Raw genomic sequence first — 20385 nt, forward strand, 5'->3', positions numbered from 1 at the left:
TAAAAAGGAAAAGAGGCATGACATAATCTGCTTTAAGAGTTTCATAGCCACCATACAATTTAACTTACAAAAGGTTTTCACGTTAAAAGAAAAAAATATTTTCTAAATTAAACCCATGAAAAAAAACACATCTTAACAATTTAGATAGCAGATTATGGCAGTGACATACAAAGCTTTGCAGATGTTTACTAAAACAGTAAACTTGCTTACAAAAGACAAGCATTACTAGTATAATTAAACCACCTAGAGTTTATAAAGCTGAGCAGCAACACTTCCCCCATCCCCCCCAGTACAGCTTTCATGGGGAATGTTCTAATTTTGCCAGTGACAACGATTATGAAGCAGATTCAAAACTATTTATTTAGTAGCTTCTACAGAAACAAAATTAATTTAAACAGTAACCTGGACTGAAGGAATTAAAACAAAGAAAGAATTTTAACCATGGTTTTTTTCTTATGTTAAGAATTTTAATATTTATTGTATGTGATACGCCAGAATTTTAAAATGGAAGCTATTTTCACAACTGAAAATCCAAATAGTACTGTTAGGTTTGGCATCAAAGTATATGAAGTGAAAAAAACCCCGCTAGTGTACCCATCTAAAAAAATATAATTCCATTTGAATACAAAATGAGAACTGTCATTTCATTATTATTGACAAAACCGACAAAAAGAAGTTTGTTCCATGGAATAGGCTAGTCTGATAGAAATGATACAAAAATTTTCCATGTGTATATGATGAAAAAGATATGACTTAAAGCACCAACTATCTGAAGGATTTTAACACTGTATTGCAAAATGATGGGAAAGCAATGTTTTAAAATATTTACATTTCAATGCAGATACGATACATACTTTATCAAAACAATGTATAATTTGCTGGAGTATATAAAAAAATATTCCCAGCTTAAACTGTTTACAAAAATGCACTAGTGAAAAGAGTTAGGGACTAACAGTTTTTCAAGAGTAGTCCCAGTTCGAACATAGAACACACATCCAGCATTAGTCAGTATTGATCTTCTTATCTGTAAAAATGTAAGATGTGATTTTAATTGTAAATATGTGCTTCAATATAATTCAGATTTTAAAATTATATAAAATTGACAAGATGAAGAAAAACATCTATTGTTCACGTACAAAAACATTAGACTTCAGTATCATCCATCCCTCCTCTTCACTAAAAACTTGAAATTTGGCCCTAATTTAGGAAAGTGTTTAAGCAACTGAGAAATGTTTAAACTGCACTGAAGTCAGTAGATACACGTTAGATGTACATTGTAACTAGGCACATGCTTGTATGAATTTAGGCCTGCAAAAAATATATTCTAACATCTAAAATCTTAAGAAGGATGAAAGATTGCACTGAAAATCTGGTTCAACACTGTCAATGTAAAAGCTGCGCAGCATGGTTTTTCATTTTGAAAAAATCTTCATCTCTAGCAAGTTCCCCCTGTAAATAAGCATTAACTCGCCAACTAGAGTTCTAACCAAATGCCCAATTCTGCAAACGTGTTTCTATCAGGCTACACACACATGGTGTGAGGGTTTACATTTGGCTATTACATCCTTAGATTTCAGAACAGCCTTAACACCATATAGAGAAAAGCTTCTCTCTCCTATTGCTCCAAGTCTGATGATGTCTCCAGCTCTGCCTGTCCCAAACAAAGATGGTACAGAAATCTGACAGCGTTCTGCTATCTCACATCTACGGAATACAGGCTAGGTAAAGACTAAGTACGAAACAAAATTTACCTTTTTAGTGCTATCTGACCTAGTGGGAATAACTCTGATCCCACAGATTCCTTGTTTACACCCTTGTATCTCCTCTGAAGTCAGCAGAAGTGGTTTTGTTTCGCTGAAACAGTACTTGCATTTAAGTTTTACTTCTTATGCATGGTGCTTAACTTGCCACTAAAACCTATGATACACACTTGCTGCCCACAGAGGATCAAAGGTGCTTTTCAGGACATGTATGCTCACTCTCTGAACCACCATGCTATAATAAAGCAAACTAAACCCTGTTAAATTTACAAAGATCTCATTGTCTAAGATTTTAATCCATACAGACCTACCACAAACGAGCTACAGCACAGTATCCTAGCACAGAGAATGGTTAACTAGAAAGATGTTTGCATAGCAAATCTTTTTCAAATTTCTCCTATGGAACAGATGAAGTTGACCTCCAATACAAATTTCAAACATAAGAGTGCAAAGTAGTGCTTAATCCTCACTATCAGTTTCTCTGTATCTTTTTAACTCTGCTCTCCCACTTCACTAACAGTAGAGACCTTTTGGCAAAATAAAGCAGTTATTTCAATCGTCCCTTCCAAGCAAGTTAGTGGCACTCTAAAAATAAGAGGGGAAACCTCCCCTAGTCTCTCAATGCTTTTTTGCTGAAAGAGAAAGAACATCCCAACCCTTGGTTGCCTCTATCAAGTGCCTCTGTCCATGACTTATCCATTCTTCTTGGTCCATATATACTCTTCCACAAAACCAACACTTAAACAGACACTGAAGTGTTTCAGCTGGTGAAGTTTCCACCACCTGGTAGTTGTTTTTATGGGTCTTTTTAAGTTTCATTTTTAGCATACTCTGCTTTTTTGCTTGGTTTCCTGTCTCAACATTCTGAAGAGTAAGACGCTTTCGGTAACGTTTGACACCAAGACAACTACTTGTCCTTTCTGACAGGACTACTTTCAGGACTTGACCTTTATACTTGTTGATAGTCTTCATGACATTAATTATCTCTGGTGAGTCAACATCAGGATGGTTTAGTACCACAACTGGCTGGTTACGACGAGGGCATTTTATCAACTGATTCGTTCTCAAAGGGACAAGCCGAAGACGTCTTGCAGTCAACAGATATGACATGTCAGAACTTGAACTGGTTTCTGACTGAGTTCTTGTTTTCCTCTTAGGAAGTTCCCTGAAGCTTGCTTGTTTTGCCTTATTTTTGGGACCTAGTTGACTTTTTGAATAGGGTTTGCTTTGCTTACTCACATCACTGCTTTTCTGAAACAGTACACCAGTTTGTTTGCTATTATTTTTAACACTTGCCTCTCGCTTCGGTCTTTGCCTGAGTGATACACTTCGGGACTCCGCAATCAGTTCACTCTGATTAGGCAAACATGGCAAATTACTGCTAAGTGTCTCAGAAACACTGATGGGAACCGGGCGAGGCAGAAACATTTCATTGCAATACATAGAAGGCGCTGATGTTTCACTCCTGTCTTCTGTTCCGTTTGAGTTTTGACTGCTAGTAGCATTCAGTACTCTCAGCATTGTCCCTTTAGGGATAAACACTGGAGTAGCAACATGGGAATTTTTAGTTACCCTGCTTTTAGATGTTCTTGCAAATGTAAGCAACTGATCTTTACTGTGTTCTTCACTACTAATCACACTGTTTCTACCGTGCACTTGAGGCAAAGATGTAGACTGTTCCACTTCAGTGGCAGGAACAACTCTCTCGCAGCTTGCTGAATTTTCTTGAGGGAAAAGCACCTTTTTACTAGAAGCTTGGCATCTCAAAGGCATGGATTTCATGTTAGATTCAGCAGCAGACATGAGCTGAGCAATCTTTCTACAGAGCAACGTTGCTGACTTCTTATTGCATGTTGTGTTGTCCCATCTGACACCCTCTGGAACGTTTTCAGCCCCACCACTAAGAGAAAATACAGATGAAATAACAGGTCCCTCAAAAGCGTTGCCTTTATTTTCCATCTTCTGCAGTTCTAATGATTCCAGAAGGTGACTGTTCTTTTGACAATTGGTTTCAGCTCTCTTTACTTTGCTAAAGCCAAAAGTCATGTTCTTGCAAGGTGGAGTTCTAGTGACATTAAAGTTTTTTCCTGCTTCAGAAAATGTTACAGATTTTTTATCAAAACCCTTACCAGCTAAATGTGTTTCTGTAGAGCTGACTGGCAGACTCCTACATTCGTTGTCATCCCTCTTTAGAGGCAATGTATCCTTTTGTTCAAGGACTGCAGACGAAGAATTTTTGCCCTTCTGAGCAGCCTCTACTGACATGTTCTTGGAACTTTTATCTTCAGAAATAGCAGCATATTTTGGATGGGGTATATCCACACCCTCTTCATAACAATACAAGTCATAATGCAAGTTATTTTTTCCATCTACTTCCCACCTTGAGGATTTAAGATTCTTTTTTTCAGTAGTATTCATCACCAGAGATGGAGAACAAAGTTCTATAACACCTGAATGGACATCAATACCTTTCACCAAATGAAAGCATAATTTTGATGCATCTTCCCTCTGTACAGATACAGAGTTACAGTCTGAGAGTTGAGAATCAGAAAAACAAAGACATTCAGAATTCTTGTCATATGTACTATCCAGATTAAGCTGGTTACTAACACTGGATAATTTGTCTACATTCACTTCCATGGTTAGTAACTCATTCTCAGACACAGACGATGTTATTTTTCCTTCTGCAGATCGTTCTATACCTTGATTCTCAAGTTCCTCTTCGGCACCATTCACAGGTTTGTACGTTGCTTCTTTCATAGGAATTAGTTTAAGAACCAGCTGTTGTGCACCATTCACTATTTTAATCTCTACTATCTGAGCTAAACAGTTAGAAGGAACTACAAGTTCAGACGGTGCAATTACTGTTAAAGGCATCCCAGGTTGTAAAGGCTCCATTTTTGGAGAATAAACCTCAACTTCCACACTTTGATTCTCACATACACTTATTTCAGATGCCTCCAATATTGTTTTATCCTGAACTGATGCTGTGTTTACGTTACATTCTACATCATGAGACGAATAGACCGTTTTAGTTGCTTTACCTGGAATCTCACAAACCACACTTGCAGATGAATTTGAGAGTTCATTCCGAAAAGGAATTTTATCATATTTCTGCTTTTCATATAAAGTGCTTGGACTCGGCTTCTTTTGCTTGTGGTTTATGGTGGTATTTGACAGCCGTTTTGTGGGTGTTTCATGTACTCTTCTCGTATGTTTTACTATATAGTCATGTCTAACAGCACCATATTCACAGTATTCACACTGATATGGAAAAGTTCCAGTGTGTTTCACCAAATGTCTCTGGAATTCTCCTTTGGTGTAGGATACATAACTGCAGTGGGAACAAATAAATTTAATTTCTTCATGTTGACCTATATGCTTTTTATACTGCAAAGGATCCTTTGTTGAAAATCTACATTTATCACAATAGTATTTACCTGGCAGAAAGTTTTTAACTTTAAATGCTTTCTGGGTTTTACTTGGGGATTTTTTTTCACTTTTTTCAAAGTCTACAGCGTTGGCACCCTCAGGAACAAAATGAAAAGCTGGTGGTGTAATATGACTGCACTTCTTGCAGATGAAATTTTTGTCTTCAGTCCACCCAAGCTTCTTATGCTTTTCTATATCTTGCATTGAAATTTTCTGAACGTTTCTGCATTTTATGCAGCTTATCAGCGACAACTTACTGTTCTCAGCCTCAGTCCCTTGGTAACAGCAGTTTTGGTCATCATCCCCTTTTGATGGATTTGTTTTATCCTCAGAAGACTGCTTTGGGGATGTAGTTAAGGAATTATTTTTATCATTAACTTGGCCAGGGTACAATCTTGGTAAAAGTTCCCTCATTTTCAACTGCATTTCAGAAGACGTGACTCTGCATCAGTTTTGTCAAACACAGTAGCAGCAGACAGAATATTTTCTTGATATTAGTCTTGTGTATGCTGCTTGTCAATCAATCCTTCAGGCCACCAATCTGCAGAATATACACTTTGGAAGAAATGGTGCTCAAGCAACTGCATCCACATTATATTCCATGTTCTTAATTTTATTCAATCAACTTGCAGCACTAAAGAATAAAAAGCAGAAGATTAAGTCAGTTACGATTCACTGATCACTGAAATACAATGAACTAAGAATTGAACTATTAGTGGACTACAGCTGAATTACAGAGTGCAAGTCTACTGTGAATATACCACTGATTGTATTCTGCACATAGAACCATTAACTCTAAGCAAAACATACCAAATCAAATAATTATGAACATTTTGAATAAGAGCAAATGTTAAAAAATTCATAAAATTATCTGCTATGCATCAAAACCTAAAGAGTTCATGCTATTTCTTCCATGTCATGAAAAATTTTACATTTAAGAAACGTATTTATAAGCCTAACAAGAAAGATACTTGGTAACAAAACTGACAGCAGAATATGATTTTGGTTCATATACAGCCATTAACTCAGGAAAAGATATTATGAAACACTGCAAGTGCCACTCATTTGTCAATCCCAGCAGGAAAAAGGACAGCGACTACAATGGTTACGAGAAACACATAACTATGAGTTTGTTTTTACATATAAGGATTTTTAAATTAGCCTGGAAATTCCTGAAGTACAGAAGGAAGTTCTTTTCTAATCAGTGCCAATGTTTCAGTTCCAAGGAGTCTTGTACACTAATTCACAACAAGATGCAGTTTATATTTCACATGTTCTCAAAGTAATGGAGTCAAAACAATCTGCGGCTGCAAAATTAATTACTTTCACTTCTATTAATATCACAGTGTAATCACTTCTGTGTAAGTGGACAAGCATATAAATAATTCACTCCATCCTGATAATACAGAAAGTGTCAATCAAAATAAAAACTGCAACAGAAGGCAGAAGGCAAATAGTAATATCAGTGTAAAACCACCACGTTAACTTCTGCAGTATGTTTAGCCCCACAGGTTCCAGTGCTCTTACTGTCTCTTTTCTATATTGAACATGCACAAGATCTCAGCCTTTAAGCTTCTGCCAAGAATATGAGACCACTCTTATTTGGAAAATAAACAACTAAATCAGCCTTTTGAGACATACATAAAACAAAGTCCAAAGCTAACAGCAACAAGTAAAATCTACTCAACATCTTTCTTCCTCAAACATTCTTACTTACAGGCATACTGTTGCACAGATCTGCATTCATGTATACACCCTATTTCATAAGGTTACTTTTAGATTCCTTTAGATTTTAATATATCCTACAGAAGACTTCTGCTTCTGAAATCCAATTCCTCTCCAAGTCTATCTAAAGAGAGCAGGGCATGATTTAGGCTCCAAAAGCTCAGTGCTGAGATCACCTAGGTAGCATCCTATTACAATAATCCTACACGAATGAGGAAAACTTTACCCTATGGTACATCTCCACGTTGGCTTGACAAGAGTAAGCATCTGATCCAGAAAGTTTTTCTTGCATCTCCCTGTGCTCCATCTGCCAATATCCCTAACTGCTACAGGAATGCTGCCCTAAAGATGGGACTCTGCAAAGAGCAATATACTGATATAACCTCAAACAACAGTAAAAGTTAGAAAAATGGTTAGGGACAATATAATGGGCTTTTCACTCCTTAGCAGATGGATGGCTGCACACCAGTAAATTTCCTCAGTAGGTAGTTCTTCGGACTGTAGTAATCTCATCTCATTGCAATGCAGACAACTGTACAACCCTGTGTGAAAAACCTCTATATCCCGATGTGAAAAACAAATCAATGGCAGTTTCCCAGGAAGGAGGAAAGTATACATGACCACTGCATCATGATCTTAAAATTATTTTTTTTTAAGCAGTTCTAATGTTGGTAACATTATGCCCTCTATTATCCAGATTCTAAAGAGGAAAGAAAAACAAATATTTGTGGTAGTCTCAGATGGACTATTCTCCCCCTGCTAATATCACTTCTTAGACTTAAGATGAACCTTGTTGACACACAAGTGTGATGGTAGGCCTATGTCCAGGAGATCCACTATTTTATTTCAGGAGAAAGGTAATAAGAGATCTTGATAAACTTAAGATCCAGACCAAAGATGCTTTGAAGATTTCTATACAGCTTTAAGAAAGAACTAAAACTGCATTTGAAATTAATTTAGATCAGTATTTGCTTTTTGCTGTTAACAGCTATCCATTGATACTGAAACTGCTCTCCATATGAACTGACCAAAAGACAAGCATAGAGCACTTTATGCCATCAACATCCTTGACCACAAAAAAACAATATTAAAAACACGGTGTGTTTTCTTATATTTTTTTTTTAACACTGTAAACATCACCTTATGAGACAACATGAAAAAAGGATCCACCACCTTTAAAGAGCAAGAAAGTACAAGAAACACACTGTCAAATATTTTAAGAATGCTTCAATCTACCAGGCAGAACTGGGCTGCTCAGTCCAAGAGGACACTAGAAAAATTTGACAGAGATGATTCAAAGAACAGGCTTTTAAGCCTTCTGAACTTTCCTAACTCAAAAATCCTTATATATGAAAGTAAAAAAAAAAAAAAAAAAAAAAAAAAGGTATATAACCCCAAAACCAAGCTTTCATTCAGACCTGTGACAAATACCATGTTGACAGAATCCAGGTTTCCCTAATTACTGCAACTGCATTTCAGACCTGCAGTGGGTTGATCCTAGCCAGCAGCCAAGCAGCCACACAGCCACTTGCTGGCTCCCCACCACTCCCTGAGTAGGAAGGGGAATGAACTGGAGAAAAAGTGCAAGAAAGCTTATGGGTTGGGACAAAGGCAATTTAATAGGTGAAGCAAAGAGGTGGGGAGGTGATGCACCTTCCACAAGCAGACCGATGCCCAGCCAGTCTCCGAGCAACAGCCGCCTTGGAAGCCAACCCCTCTCTCCCCTTCTTCTTCCTCTACTTCCAGTTTTCATTGCTGAGCATGACATTATATGGCATGGACTATCTCCTTGACTGATGCTGGCCAACTGTCCCAGCAGTGTGCCCTCCCAATCTCTTGCCCACCCCATGCCTACTCACTGCAGCGGAGGCGGGGGGGTGGGGAGAAAACCTTGACATTGTCCAAACACTGTTCAGCAACAATCAAAACACTGGTGAATTAACACTGTTTTAACCACAGATCCAAAACACAGCACCATACAGGCTGCTATGAAGAAATTTAACTCCATCCCAGCCAGACCCAGTACAGGGTGAAAAAGAACTGAATAACCAGGTGATACTGAAGTGACACTGCTATTGTCTCCTTGGCTATTTCTGCACCAGTGTTTCCTGAACACTAAATAGTTAACAAGAGAAGTTTTTGATGCAAACAGGCCCGCTTTATCATTATTTTGGATAAAACAAGTCCCAAAGTACATTGTAATTTCATTCTAATATTTGAAAAAATTATTTGCTTTTTCTGATTATTTCAGAAAAACAAGAACAATGTACGCAGAGAGGTGGTGCAATCCAGCATCCATTCACTCCATACCAGGAAAGGGGTGGGCGGGGGGGAGGGCGAATATGCTTCAGAAAATTTTTAATTAAAAGATACATACTCGATTTTTCAAGTTACAAATACAGAGCACAGAGACCAATCCAAAGATATTGTTAAAGGAAGACCTGAAAGTCTACAAGGAGCCTGAATGGCAAACACAAGAACAGGATGGATGAAGAATGGAATAAGAGATACTAGGAGTGTTAATATCAATTCCAGTCCCTGTCTTTACAGGAATGGATTCAGGAAAAGTTTGTAAAAATACTTTGAAATACAATAAGGTACCTGAATTAGGAGAAATTGAAAAAAATTTAGAGGCCCTAGTTTTGAAAAAGACTGGAAGCAGAAACTTGGAGGTACATGGAAGAAGAACAATAGGAGGAAGATAAACCAAACTTTCTCATCCACTCCTTCTACCAAACACCTGCAATTCAGTGACATTTAAAAGTAGGGCATTTAATAAAAGGAAATACTCCTGCCTTTCACATAACACTAGTATATCTTGGACCCTGCTGCTCAAGACACAGAGCTCAATAGATGCACAGGAGTCAAAAGGCATTCTAAACAGTGGGTATCACATTTACATAAAGGTTAAAAAACAAAGACCAATTAAAAACAAGAAAAATAGGCAAAAACATCATCTGCAGCCTGACTACGCCAAATTCATCCAGTACAAGTTTTTTGCACTGCAGTAGATTACAGACCACTGATGTGGCCACTGTCAGACAGGAATTGCCAGTGTCTTCCCATTATTCTATAATCCTGAAATTTCCACTTATTTAAAAATACATTAATACTTCATTCATCTTTTCAACGAAAAATATTTCTTTTCCAGTGTTTTAGATCCCTTTTTCCTCTCAAATTATATGCTGCTATCAATGAAATGTATGTGACAAGCAGCATGCATTTATTGTATATGATCAAATAAGTAAGACCTTACTTCAGCAAAGCACCCACCTCTCACACACTAAATTCAAAGACTGCATCCAAGAATCAAGGCCTGCTTTGGTACTGAAAAGCTCATGCAAGTCATCTCTTAAGAGAAAAGCTTAAACAGAATTGGAAGACACTGTGCATCACTACATGATGAAAATACAGTGTGTAAAATCTGAGTCTCTGTGTAAAACTTAATCTCTGTGTAAGCTTAAAATTATCTTGTTTGTATTTTACAATTATATATATGCATAGTCAATCAACATTAAATGGACAGTATATCTCTGTCAAGTAGAGTTAACTGTTGTACTGATCCAGCTACATAGCCACAATTATCAGTCATTAATTTTAGGCCTAATGACTAGGAGAGATCCACAGTGCTTCACTCAAGTATAACGTATTGTACTAATTAAAAGAATTGATTTTGTACTAAAACCAAACTATTCAAATACACCAAAGAAATTTCATCTACAAATATTTCTTCTTAAAAAGACATTTTGTTTCACAATAACAGCTAATCACACAGTCATAACACTTTTTAAATCTGAAATTCACATGAAGTTTTTCCATCAGCATAAACAAGGAATGTCAGTGCAGAGAATTAAGAAGAGCAAAGACCATGCACCAAGTTTTCAGAGCTTACTTTTATTACACAATATACAGGTATTTCACTCTACAGAAAAAAATTTAATTACATTCAAAATTTTTACTATTTATGATATAAAGTTATGAAAAATATGGATTAAAAGTAAATCCCTATTTTTAGAACGCATAGGTAAAAAACTGTCCAATTTATCGACATTTATTGACATTGTAGGAAGTCAGGTACATATATGGACTATAGAGTATTCTACTGAAATGGAGGTCTGCTTCTCTGTGGCTCTAGGACTGAGGCCTACCTTTATTTGTATCTGAAAGACACACATTTCTAACATATCATTCAATTGCTTGGCGGTCTTCTTGCAATAAGCTAAGCAAGGCATTCTCAAATAACTACTGTATCAAAAGCAGTATTTTACAGAATGCTCAGAGATGTTGATACAGTTGTTTATCATTAGATGTATGATCAACTTCTAAAATTATGGTGCACATTTCATCATTTCACACAATTTACAACCGTCTTCAAAATCATTCTGTATATCCAAAGCATACCGACTAGCATTTAGCATTACCTTACTCTAAGCTTTAAGGCCTGTAAGCAATAAAGCAAGTATGGCACTGAAGAAAATGGGAGAGGGGGGAAAGTCCCATTAAAAACACATATCCCTCCGTGCCCAGTGCTCAAAACACTCACATAGATGCTAAAATTCATTTCTACATATTTAATTCCTGCTAAAATTAGCCACATACTATCTGTACGTGCAATGAAAGGGCCTTGGCTGTAACCATTTACTGTAGAAACAATGCAGAACAGAATGCTAGCAAAATCCCGTAAAAGAAAACTAGGCTTTTTTTATAATAAACCAAACTTTTTTTATTAAACATGTATTTTCAGGACACTTCGGCTACATCTATGGTAACACTGGATCATTTACTTCGAAGAAATCCAAGTCATTTTATACGTCTAAATTATACTAAGTGTCCAGTGTAATACTTTTTTATGATCGATTCTCTTGCCACAAAATTGAATGTAGGATTTAATTAAACGACTCTTATGCCCAAACACTCTGGAGAACACAATTTACGTACAAAAAGCAGGATGATCTATTTTGCTCAGTAATAAAGTTACTAACCCGAAAGCTTCTTTTCTTCGGGAAGAAGACCAAGATGACAAACCTGGACAACAGCTTTACAGTCCAGGCGAGTCTAAAGCAGTCTGATGGCGCCCACGCGACAGCAGCGCCCGCCAGCCAACACCAAAAAATCCCATCTTCTTGGGCATCCAGCCCACCCACGCAGAAGTGTTGCCGCCCCTCCGGAAAAAAGAGACCTCCCTCGCTCAGGGCCCATCTCCGGAGGCCGAGCCCTGCCGCTTCCCGGGCGAAGGCGGCCGGGCGGCCGCCGGACCCTCCGCAGGCCGCCCAGACCTTCGCCCGCCGCCGCCGCTGCCGCCGCCGCCGGGGAGGCGGCTCCGCCCGCGCCGCCGCGCAGTGCCGCCGCCGGCCCGCAGGGGGCAGCACCGCGCGGGCCCGCCGGGCCGCGGCCCGCGCTCGCCGCTGGGACCCCCGGCCCGGCCCGCCCGCCCCTCCTCCTCCTCCTCCTCCACCGGCGGGCAGGGCGGCAGCTGGCCGGCGACAGCCGCCGTGCTGGGCCGGCTGGCAGCGGCCGAGGGCAGGGGAGCCTCACCTGTGCTCGGAGGAGGAGGAGGACGAGGAGGAGGAGGAAAAAAAAAAACCAAAACAAACAAACAAAAAAACCCACAAAAGGGCTGCCTCCCTCAGGGGCAGACCCCGCCAGCCGCTACCTCGTCTCCAGAGGCAGAAAAAAAGGCAGCGCCGGTCCTTCCCGGCCCGCAGCTCCCGCCCCCCCCCCCCCCGCCCTGAGGTACTTACCTCAGCGACGGCGAAGGCGAGCCCCCCTCCGTCGCCGTCGCCGCCGCCGCCGCCTGCAGCACGGCCCACCGCGGCAGCGGAACTGACCTCAGCGGCCGCTGCGGCGCCGCGCCGCCCCATTGGCCAGCGCCGCGCCACTGCTCCCGCCGGCGGCGCCGTGTAGAGCTCTACTGTAGGCGCCGCGGGGGCGGTGGCGGCGCAGGCGCGCTGCGCGGCTCGGCTCGGCCCGGCGCCCCGCGGGGGAGGCCCCGACGCGGAGGTGACGCCTGGGGGAGCCCCGGGGAGCGCAGCCCGCACCCGGGTGGGGAACGAAGGCGGGCTGGTGTTGGAGCACCTGCAAGATGGCAGGCGGGGGTATGTAGGAAGGTGCGCCCTCAGGTTGTTGCCCGCCGGTCGGCCGGCCCTCGGGCATCCCGAGAGGACAACAGGCCGAAGGAAGAGCTGCTGTTCCCAGTAATCTCTCTACGTGCCCCCTGATACCACCGTGATTTATGAGCGCCTGGTGTGGGCACGCGTTTCGCAGGGATTGCTCAGTTAAGTAGCACGTCGTCGTCGTCGTGTGTTTTCAGATGCCTCCTATAAAATCCAAATTTCTCATGAAATAAACTCTTCTTGGTCAAATCTGAAGGGAGAAAAAAGGATTTTAACTGCCAGCATCTTGCCCTCTAAAAGTACCTTTGACGTCACTGCAGTATCTAGCCACGCTGCTTAAAAAAGGAAACCAGATTTAACATGGGGCCCAAAGTTTTTCCAGGTGGCACCTTTAAAGTTGAGCTTTTTGGTAGGTGACTTCAGAGTTAAACTCTGTTTTGCTGATTGTTCTGTTAGCATGGATTCTGTGCGATAAGAGGAACCACAAGTAAGTTGCATCTTCCGAGCAATTCTGTACTTGAGTGATCGGGAACAGGGCTTGACCTATCCTTACCATTGTCTAGACATGAACACAAATCATCAGGGATCTTGGATTTTGGGATAGCCTCTCTGGGTCACAAAAGAAAGGGAAAGCTAAGGCTATCAGACAGGGAACTTTGGGGAAAAAGAATCCTCTGAGCTATGAATTCTAAAATGAGAGGTTGCCATCAGAGTCTGTTACATCTCTTGATCAGCAGTGTAAGAAAACACTGTTAATGGCGGAGTTTGGAATACTGTAGTTTACTGAACATTTTTAAAACTTGTTAAGAAGGTCTTCTGGCTGATAGAGCCTGTTGGGATTTCTAGAAGGCTTTTGACAAACACCGTCAAAGAAACCAAGCAGTAATGGCATAAGACCAAATGTCTTGGAATGCATAACTGGTTAAAGATGGAGCACAGGGGGTGGGAGTGAGTGTGTGGTAATTGTCATACAGAGGTCACAGGTGCACTATGTACAGTCTCTGCTGGGACCTGTTCAACATACAAGTGACTCAGAAAAGGAGCTGGGCACTCAAGTGGCAGCCTTCTGATGATACCAAGCTATTCAGGGTCTTAAGGACAAAAGCCTGCTGAAGATCTGCAGAAGGACCTCATGAGACTGAATAACTAGGTACTAGAATGGCAGATTACATTTTGAGTAGATAAAAGTGATGCGCAGTGGGGAAGAACATCCTAACTTCAAATATAAAATTATGAGCTCCAAGCTGACTAGTACTGTGCAGGAGGAAAATCTTGGAATTACAGTACATTTCGGTGAAAATCTCACTTCAGTGCTTAATAGACTTCAGAAAAACAAGCCGTATGCTGAGATTTGAAAAGGAACAGAGAGCAAAGCACCCTTATGCTACTGTGTAAATTCATGATTTGACCACGTCTTGAAAGCTGTTTGTGGTTCTGAGTTTCCTCAGCTCAGGAAAGACAGAATAGTAGTGGAAAAGGTTCAATGAAAGGTAAAAAGGATGAGCAAAGGCACTTTGCTCTCAGCTTTCATGTAAGGAACAACGAAGTAAGCTTCTCTCGGGGAAAAAAAAAAAAAAAAAAAGACTATTTATATAACAAAGGGCTAAAAATCATGAGTATGCATTGTAATGTAAACCATTACATGTGGGAGTTGTGTATGTGGATCCCATGAAAGCCACCAGGGACAATTTGCACTTACTGACTTGTGTCAGCTACTCTGCAAAGGTGATCATGCGGTGTTAAGAAAATCCACTTCCCTAACTATTATATCAATCACTTTTTATAATATTAAAGTCTATTAACTTTGTTAATATGTATTAGTTCACATTACACACTGCAATGTAATGAGGCAGTGGAATTTTACTGGAGTCTTTGGTATTGTTCATGCTCAACTAAAACAAACTAAAGACCAGCCCAGCCCTGGAAATAAGGACGTTGCTTCGTGGAAGCATAGAGCTGTCCATGAAGGATAAAGGACACCCATGGGCAACCCAGATAAAGCCAGCATCCTAGCCCCTCTAATACGTCTTTGAAACCCTCCTGGTGTCTGTCATCTGGCATCATAGATAAGTAACTGTAGCAAGACTGACTTCAGGGATATCTGGATCAATAGACAAGCAGCAAGAATGCTGCAGAAATAGTTACTTTGCAAAGTTTTACTATGATTAGTAATCAGTAGTGTGGGTCTTAGTAATTAGTCAAATCATGTGGTATCTGAATGGTTGAAGGGTGACCCAGTTTGTCTGGGACACCTCATGCACACAAATAAATACTTACCCTTGTAATTCTATACTTTGTTTCCTAGCCTCTCTCAGTCTGCATGGGCCAGTTGCAAATATTTGTTAACAGTGATCCACACTTAGCAGATTGTTTTCTTCAAAACCAGGAAAAAATAGAAACTTTCCTAAAATAAAAAATTATATTCTGTAAGACAAGTAATAATTCAATAAATAGTTTTCTGGTGAAAGTGGGTTTTTTCAGCTCATCTATCTGTATCTGAAACAGTCCAGAGTGCGATAAATATACTTCATATCCGTAAAATGGAATCAGTTATCTGATACACAACACTGATTAAGCACTTTCACCACTCGTAGGTATGTGTAGCTAGCCTGCTCTGAAGTTAGAAAGGCAATTGCCTGTAACAAATGCAAAGAGATTATTCAGTATTTAAGTAAGGCCAGACTAAACAATGTCATCCAGAGGAGGCTTGAGAGTCAATTTGCATCTTCCTCAGTGTTTTCCAGCTACATAAATTCAGTCCTTTCCCTGCATTTTCTAACTTTGCGTTCAAAGGTATTCCATGTTGTCTCCACAGAGATGGGTCAGATCAGATCAGAGCTCCTCTTTCTCACTTAGTCTCCAGCCCTGAACCTATTTAGACTACCAGAAAGGGAGTAATTCTGCTGCAACTACCACCTTACCACTCGCCTTTTTGCCATTTGCCAGTCGTCTTTAGTGACCTCTGAATTCCCAGCTCTGGCGAGGTCTTTTATTCCTTCTCAGTTTGTCCTGTGACTCACCCACACCGCAGTGCTAGTTAGGCACTTGTGAGCATCCCTGATGAGGACCCCGAAAGGAGGGTCATCACTTGGTAAGTGTTGTTACCTAGGTAGGAGATGCTGGTGGTAACGCTACTAATTGGCAAATAGAAGCAGCATCCAAACAAGTAGCCTATTTAACTTCACAGCGGGTCTTAGTTTCTACAGCAAAGACACAATGCCTTTACTGCATCCTTTGTACCATTGCTATCCCCTGTGAGACTGGTCCTGTCATGCGCTGTGGGACACCCACATACCAGAAATTCACCAGAAATTCACCAGAACTCCTCTGCTGCTGCTGCTTGTCCTGCTGTCAGCCTGCGTATCTTTCCACCCTCTAACAAGATTATCTGTCATGAAATGCTGACCATGGCTTCTAGAGCCATGAGAGCCACAGGGAGACAGTTGCTGCTGTAGAGCTTCAGCTTTGCAGCTCAACTGCAAAACTGTGAAACAGCTGTGTTTGGAGAAGGGTCAGGAGGAAAGAGAATAAAGAGGGTGAGTAAATGGGCTACAAGATAAATCGGCTTCTCTTGGAGCTTTTCTTGGAACAGTTTTGCTTTGCACATTACTAAACTCACAAGCCCTCCCCCAAAAGTAAGAAAGCAACGTACTGGAAAACCTGCGAAAACAAGCAGTGATAACCCAAGATGAAAATTAAATAAAGCACTTTTTGGTGACACACAGAATTTCTCTCTGAGACGTTGCAGTACCCTCACATAACAGCTTCTATCCCCCTTCAGGACACTATCATAACTATAGTCAGGTGGATATGGTTTTTCACTCTATAGGCTGCAATAATACAATAGCGCTGTGTGTTGAGCTCTGGGAAAGCAGAGGGAAGAGCTTCTTTTGGGTATATATTCTATGAATACACTTTGTAGATCTCAATTCTGTTGAGTGGAACATTTTGGCTTCCAGGATGAAAATACACTACTTTGTAAGCATTCAGAGTGCTTAGAAAAGAAAAATGCAATCTTTGTTTTCTGAAATGTGCAAGCACAAACTGCGTACAATGACAATACTCGGGATTTAAAAATAGCAGCAAAAGAAGTTTCAATTCTGAAGGTTTCCCAGCCCCTGATAATGCAGGCTTGGACTGGAGACTGAAGGAACCAGCTTAGTTATTGCTCTGCATTTCTGCAGCTGATCGTAATGCTGTATGATACATTCCCACTTCAAGTGGCTAAGAAAAGTGCATAAATTACATGATACATTCTAGAGGTTTCTTTAGATACAGGTTGCTGCTAATTACTAGAGTGCTCCCTCTTGCTATTTTGTTTGATTGGAGAGCATTAGGACTATTAAGAAGTGTCAAGAGGGTAATTTTACATTCTGACTTCAATTTCTGCGTCTGTATTTTTAAAAGCGTTACATGTCTATAGGGTGCTCAGATTTTGCTGCACCGAGCATACGACTACTGGTTATCTATTGCTCTCTAGTGGCCAACATGTAACCCTACTGCTACACTCTCTATAAAGACTGCCTTCCTGTTTTGTTATCAGACTGTACTGCTGTAACATCATAAACTCGTCTGCAGACATTCACCTTCAGTTTAAGGAAATTTACACTTCGAGCCTTGGGGAAGAAAAAATACAAGTCTCTTGCATTTTTCTATCTTCTCTTGCCCCAACATTTCTAATCTTATTTGTCAGCGACCTCGCCAACTCACAGATAGTTATCTCTTTTCTCCGCCCCCAAACATACACAGACAAAGCCTCGCTCCCCTGTTCCTGAGCTACGTGGCAGTGCCTCATTCTGCCTCTCGCCAAGCAAAACATGTTTTGATGGGCTAGTAGCAAGCGAGGCAGAAGAGCTACTAGTTAGATTAATTTAGCTGTTGTTTCTCCAGCAAATGACCAGGTTTTACAGTCTTACAGGGAACTCATTCTCATGTAAACCTCATTTATCAAATTGTTTAATTTTGGAAAAAAATCTAAGCATGGGGGTAAAGGTTGTGGGCTGTGTGATCACATAAGCCTTGTTCCCTTGGGGAATCGTGTTAACAGATGAAAGTTAAAGGCAAAGAAAAGAGAAGCCAGTCGAGAGTATGGTCAGGGCACAAACTGAAACGACGTTCTGAATTACTGGAGATGGGAGCTTCTGCAACAGCTTTTCAACAGACAGACTGAGCAATCATTAATTTGGAGGTGACTTGGGCACTTTTGTGAAGGGCAGCACGCAATGATTACCTGCAAGAAAGAGACCAAAGCTGAGCCAGAGTCCCTTCTAGCAAGGCTGCTGTCAACTGGCACATCTCCAGTGGCAGCCCCCAGGAAGGAAGCCAACAGGAGGCTGGGGGGGGGGGGGGGGGGGAATTCCAGTGCACCCCACAGCTTCCTAAAGGAGAATGGGGAGGAAATGTGAAGTGAGTGAAAGCAAAAATTAAAAGTAGATCAAGTAGATTAAAAACACAGTTAAAAGTGACCAGTTCTCTCTCACCACTTATTTTTGTGGCTTGAAGATATGCCTTAAAAACATTTCAAACTACCTTAGGATAGAATAACAGTCTTAGTCAAGCAAAAAAAAACGTATCCTGTAAACTGATACAGTAAGAGAAATCTGGACTAGTCTTGCATTTTAAAAGGATTTTACCTCATGACTTTTTATAAAAGGATTCTAGTTTCATATTAAAGAAAATATTCAAAAGTATTATAAATCCAGAAGAAGACTGCTCAGTGTGTGCCTTTTTCTTTAGAATAAATGAAGGGCAAAAGAGGAGTTTGGGGCCATTTTTTGTTTTGTTTTTCTCCAATAGCTTAGAAATTCAGGTCATCATTATTGCTTGTGGTTTACTTTTGTATCTATGGGGTTTAATTCCAGAAGAAGTAAAGGTGATGAATTAATGGAATGAAATGTTTTTAGTAATTCTCAAGGTTCTAGCATTAGTAAATACGTGTTTCGGTCAAGCCTGAGAACTGCACGTTCTTTCTCCTGCTCAACACCCCAAACCGCTGGAGCTGCTCTGTCAGCACAGAGCACTGAGGATGGCATCAGGCAGGGCTGTGCTTTATGAAATACAAGCCCTTCAATACAACCCTGAGACACGATGTGATATCAAAACTGCCTCATTCCGGATCAAAATCACATTTAAGGGGCATCTTTTAATTTCTTATCTTAGAAAGGGATGAGGAGATTAAAAGTTTATACAGTTTCTGGCTTACTTTTTTCCTGAACCTGTAGGTTGCTGGAAAGTATCTCAGACATCAAATAGTTAAGGGTGCCAATGCTGCACCCATACAATTTAAGAGAGAAGAGTGTAGTTTTTAGGACAGTCTCCCTGTCCTACAGCAAGTCTACTACTGTAGAACTTATTCCCCATTTATCATTTGATGCAAAAGAGCCTGAATTTTAGAGAATGCTGCAGAATCACAGATTTTCCATACTTGAGACACATGGGGTTTTAAAGTTTCCTGCTGCTATGGCAACTTTAGCAATAAATGCATTTTAAATACCCCTTTGATGAGTCACAAGTGTCTATTAAACTCTCTTTGTGGTGAACTACCATTTCCATTCAAAGAGTCTCATTGCTCTTTTATAGTAATATTAAAGAAGAAAAAAGCAATGTTCCAGATTTGTACAGTCACAAAATAAATCTTACCAAATTCCTTGATCATAGAATCATAGAATGGTTTGGGTTGGAAGGGACCTTAAAGACCATCTAGTTCTAGAACTTCAGACATAGTCCCAAGGGTAGTGAGAAGAAACATTGTGTCACATTACCAAACAGCTCTAAAACAGAGCCTCAAAAATCTTGGTTATTCACAAATCTGAAAAACAATTTGTTGAGCATCAAATACAACATACTGAATACTATACACTCTGGGTTATCATCTCTACTGTTTATCAGAAATTAGATCTGATAAGTACTATCACACTTGCTCCGTATACACTACAAACTATAGGTATTTTTATTTTAAATGTGCCCAGAAGAGAAAGGTGGTAAACAATAAATTACTTTAGATAAGGCTAAAAATTAAGCTGTTTTTTAGTATAACCACTTTCAGCCCCACATACTTAGTTACTCTCTCCACTTTGGAACTTTAAACCTCCTTTGTTCTTTAGACAATCTCAAATGGCCAAACATAATTGGTGCTGTGCAAGACCTTGGATGAGTAATTGAGGGAGTCAGAGTCTCTTAGGCTTCAACATTTAGCTGCCTAAGTCTAGTTTGATGGCACCAGTCTGGACAGTTCAGAGAACAACTCAAATTCGGAGGAGAACCATGCTGGCAGAATATTAGATACCCGGAGACTCCTGTTTGAGGACTGATATACCTCATTTCTTTTGCAGCTTTTACAAGCTACATTGGAAGGA

At 40.3% G+C, this 20385-nt stretch overlaps 1 protein-coding gene across 3 annotated transcripts; it reads right to left on the reverse strand.

Annotated features, from left to right (window-relative positions):
* Positions 1-634: 634 nt before the first annotated feature.
* ZNF518B (zinc finger protein 518B) lies at positions 635-12759 on the reverse strand. 3 transcript variants are annotated; one of them, XM_049797836.1, is made up of 4 exons: positions 12659-12724; positions 11900-12079; positions 10191-10266; positions 635-5826 (listed from the first exon to the last, which is right to left on the reverse strand). In XM_049797836.1, exon 4 carries the CDS (start codon positions 5616-5618, stop codon positions 2379-2381), a length of 3240 nt encoding a protein of 1079 aa, XP_049653793.1. In that variant the 5' UTR covers positions 5619-5826; positions 10191-10266; positions 11900-12079; positions 12659-12724; the 3' UTR covers positions 635-2378. The 3 variants fall into 3 exon arrangements, with proteins under 3 accessions (XP_049653793.1, XP_049653790.1, XP_049653794.1); XM_049797833.1 differs by lacking the exons at positions 10191-10266; positions 11900-12079 and having other exon boundaries at positions 12659-12759; XM_049797837.1 differs by lacking the exons at positions 10191-10266; positions 12659-12724 and having other exon boundaries at positions 11900-12197.
* Positions 12760-20385: the final 7626 nt, after the last annotated feature.

This window comes from Accipiter gentilis, chromosome 3, assembly GCF_929443795.1.
Source record: "Accipiter gentilis chromosome 3, bAccGen1.1, whole genome shotgun sequence".
Classification (NCBI taxonomy): Eukaryota; Metazoa; Chordata; class Aves; order Accipitriformes; family Accipitridae; genus Astur; species Astur gentilis.

Coding starts and splice junctions, on each gene's coding strand:
- ZNF518B (XM_049797833.1), bottom strand. CDS start 5,618: ATGCAGTTGAAAATGAGGGAACTTTTACCAAGATTGTACCCTGGCCAA.